The following is a 2,147-nucleotide window of genomic DNA, read 5'->3' on the forward strand; positions in this document are numbered from 1 at the left end:
TGTTTCAATCTAACCCGGTAACTAACCACGACCAGAAAGCCAGCCTTTCTGCAAAGGAATCTTGCCTGTTTCAGGATAAAGTTTATTCCTGGCGGGAATCAAATCCAGAACCTAATGCTTATAAGACACAAGCATTACCCTCCAAGCTAACTTGGCTGACTTTGAAAAGTTTTGTTTCAAACATATTTATTTTTCCAGGTCCACACAAATTATTACTTTAATGTTGTCATTTATTTTGTTTTCAGGAACAGTCACAGGTCCTGTTGTCAATAGACTGTGTCCTTACTTGGACACTATCAATCGACAGTTGCTTGACTTTGATTTTGAAAAGCTATGTTCTGTATCATTGTCCCGAATCAATGTCTATGCTTGTCTAGTCTGTGGAAAGTATTTCCAAGGTAAGTATAATATAATACAGGATCAGACCCATATACAGGATTTCAGCAAGAGGGCCCAAGAGTTCAAAGAATGGCTTATTGTGGAGGGGAGTCTTTTTCTATAAGAGGGACCTGGGCCTCCCTAAATACAGTCCTGTTTGGGGTATCAGGAGTAGGTTCTGAATTAGTTTTCTTTTGTAATATTTTTCAGGCTTATTCAATTTTAATATAAGTCTTTAAACTCACAATATTTGCCCTAATATTTTTTTCCCCCAGGGAGAGGTACAAACACGTTTGCATACACACATAGTGTAGCAGAAAGTCACCATGTGTTCCTCAATCTACACACGCTGAAATTATAGGATCAGACCCATATACAGGATTTCAGCAAGGGGGCCCAAGAGTTCAAAGAATGGCTTATTGTGGAGGGGAGTCTTTTTCTACAAGAGGGACCTGGGCCTCCCTAAATACAGTCCTGTTTGGGGTATCAGGAGTAGGTTCTGAATTAAGTAGTTTTCTTTTGTAATATTTTTCAGGCTTATTCAATTTTAATATACTTAAGTCTTTAGACTCACAATATTTGCCCTAATATTTTTTCCCCCCAGGGAGAGGTACAAACACGTTTGCATACACACATAGTGTAGCAGAAAGTCACCATGTGTTCCTCAATCTACACACGCTGAAATTCTACTGTCTCCCGGATAACTATGAAATAGTTGGTAAGTCCTTTTTAGTCAAAGTTACTAAGGAATATAGAGAGTTACCATCAGGATATTTTTCTATAGGCTTCTCAAATTTCCCTTTCAAGGTGTGTCCAAACATAGTCAATGCTGTCAATTGACATCAACTGAAACTGTACACTGCCTTGACAACATAGAGTCACCTCTTCACCTTGTCACTTGATGGTTGTTCTACAAATTAAGGAATATAGAGATTCACCATCAGGATATTTTTCTATAGGCTTCTCAAATTCCCCTTTCAAGGTGTGTCCAAACATAGTCAATGATGTCAATTGACATCAACTGAAACTGTACACTGCCTTGACAACATAGAGTCACCTCTTCACCTTGTCACTTGATGGTTGTTCTACAAATCTACAGTGTCAAATATTGTTGGACATAGGTTTATAGTGAAACAAACATTTTTTTTTATATATACAGGGTGGTTCGTGATTTGCGAACCACGCTTATATCTCAGAAACGGCTGGGAATTAAGGAATGAAATAATTATAACAGGGCAACATATTCCCTATTTCACTTTTTTACTTAGGGAAAACAATCTTTCCATTCCATATTCAGTGTTGGACTGTTGGCTCATTTGATGGAACTTATAGAACAAAATACATAGGTTCCACTTTATTAGCCTAGCTTATAGAAGTACATGTACTGCCAGTCCCAGTTGTTAGTGGGTCTGTTGGCGACCCAGTCTCGAACCCGAGGCAACCCGTGGATTTTCTCTATCAACTTCTGCAAATAGGGGTACTTGTCCAAATAGTGGGCGTGGAGATGATAGGGGCCCTTCAAATAGTCCAGGACACCGGCGAAGAAAAAGTCGGCCCAGGTTGGCTGAAATGAAAATAATAATAGTGCTTATTTATACGGCTTGCATAGGACTGAAAAGACCCTTTACTCCAGCAATGGGCTACTACTGTTATTGTGGTCAAATTGAAGAGAAAGAAAAAAAAAATCTGTGCCAATGTAGGGGGTGAATAATAACTAAACCTTGTTCAAACTAAAAAAAAAAAAAAAAAAAAAAAAAAAAAAAAAAAAA

At 38.1% G+C, this 2,147-nt stretch overlaps 1 protein-coding gene across 1 annotated transcript in view; it reads left to right on the forward strand.

Moving 5' to 3' along the window:
• Positions 1-245: 245 nt before the first annotated feature.
• The window catches only part of LOC108253732 (U4/U6.U5 tri-snRNP-associated protein 2), a gene marked incomplete at its 5' end in the record, with an annotated part of 11,785 nt that continues 9,883 nt past the window's right edge, over positions 246-2,147 (forward strand). The window contains 2 exon segments of the mRNA XM_017448256.1: positions 246-398; positions 983-1,096. Coding sequence (XP_017303745.1) covers positions 246-398; positions 983-1,096 — 267 coding nt within the window.

Source organism: Diaphorina citri, unplaced genomic scaffold, assembly GCF_000475195.1.
Source record: "Diaphorina citri unplaced genomic scaffold, Diaci psyllid genome assembly version 1.1 scaffold2838, whole genome shotgun sequence".
NCBI lineage: Eukaryota > Metazoa > Arthropoda > Insecta > Hemiptera > Psyllidae > Diaphorina > Diaphorina citri.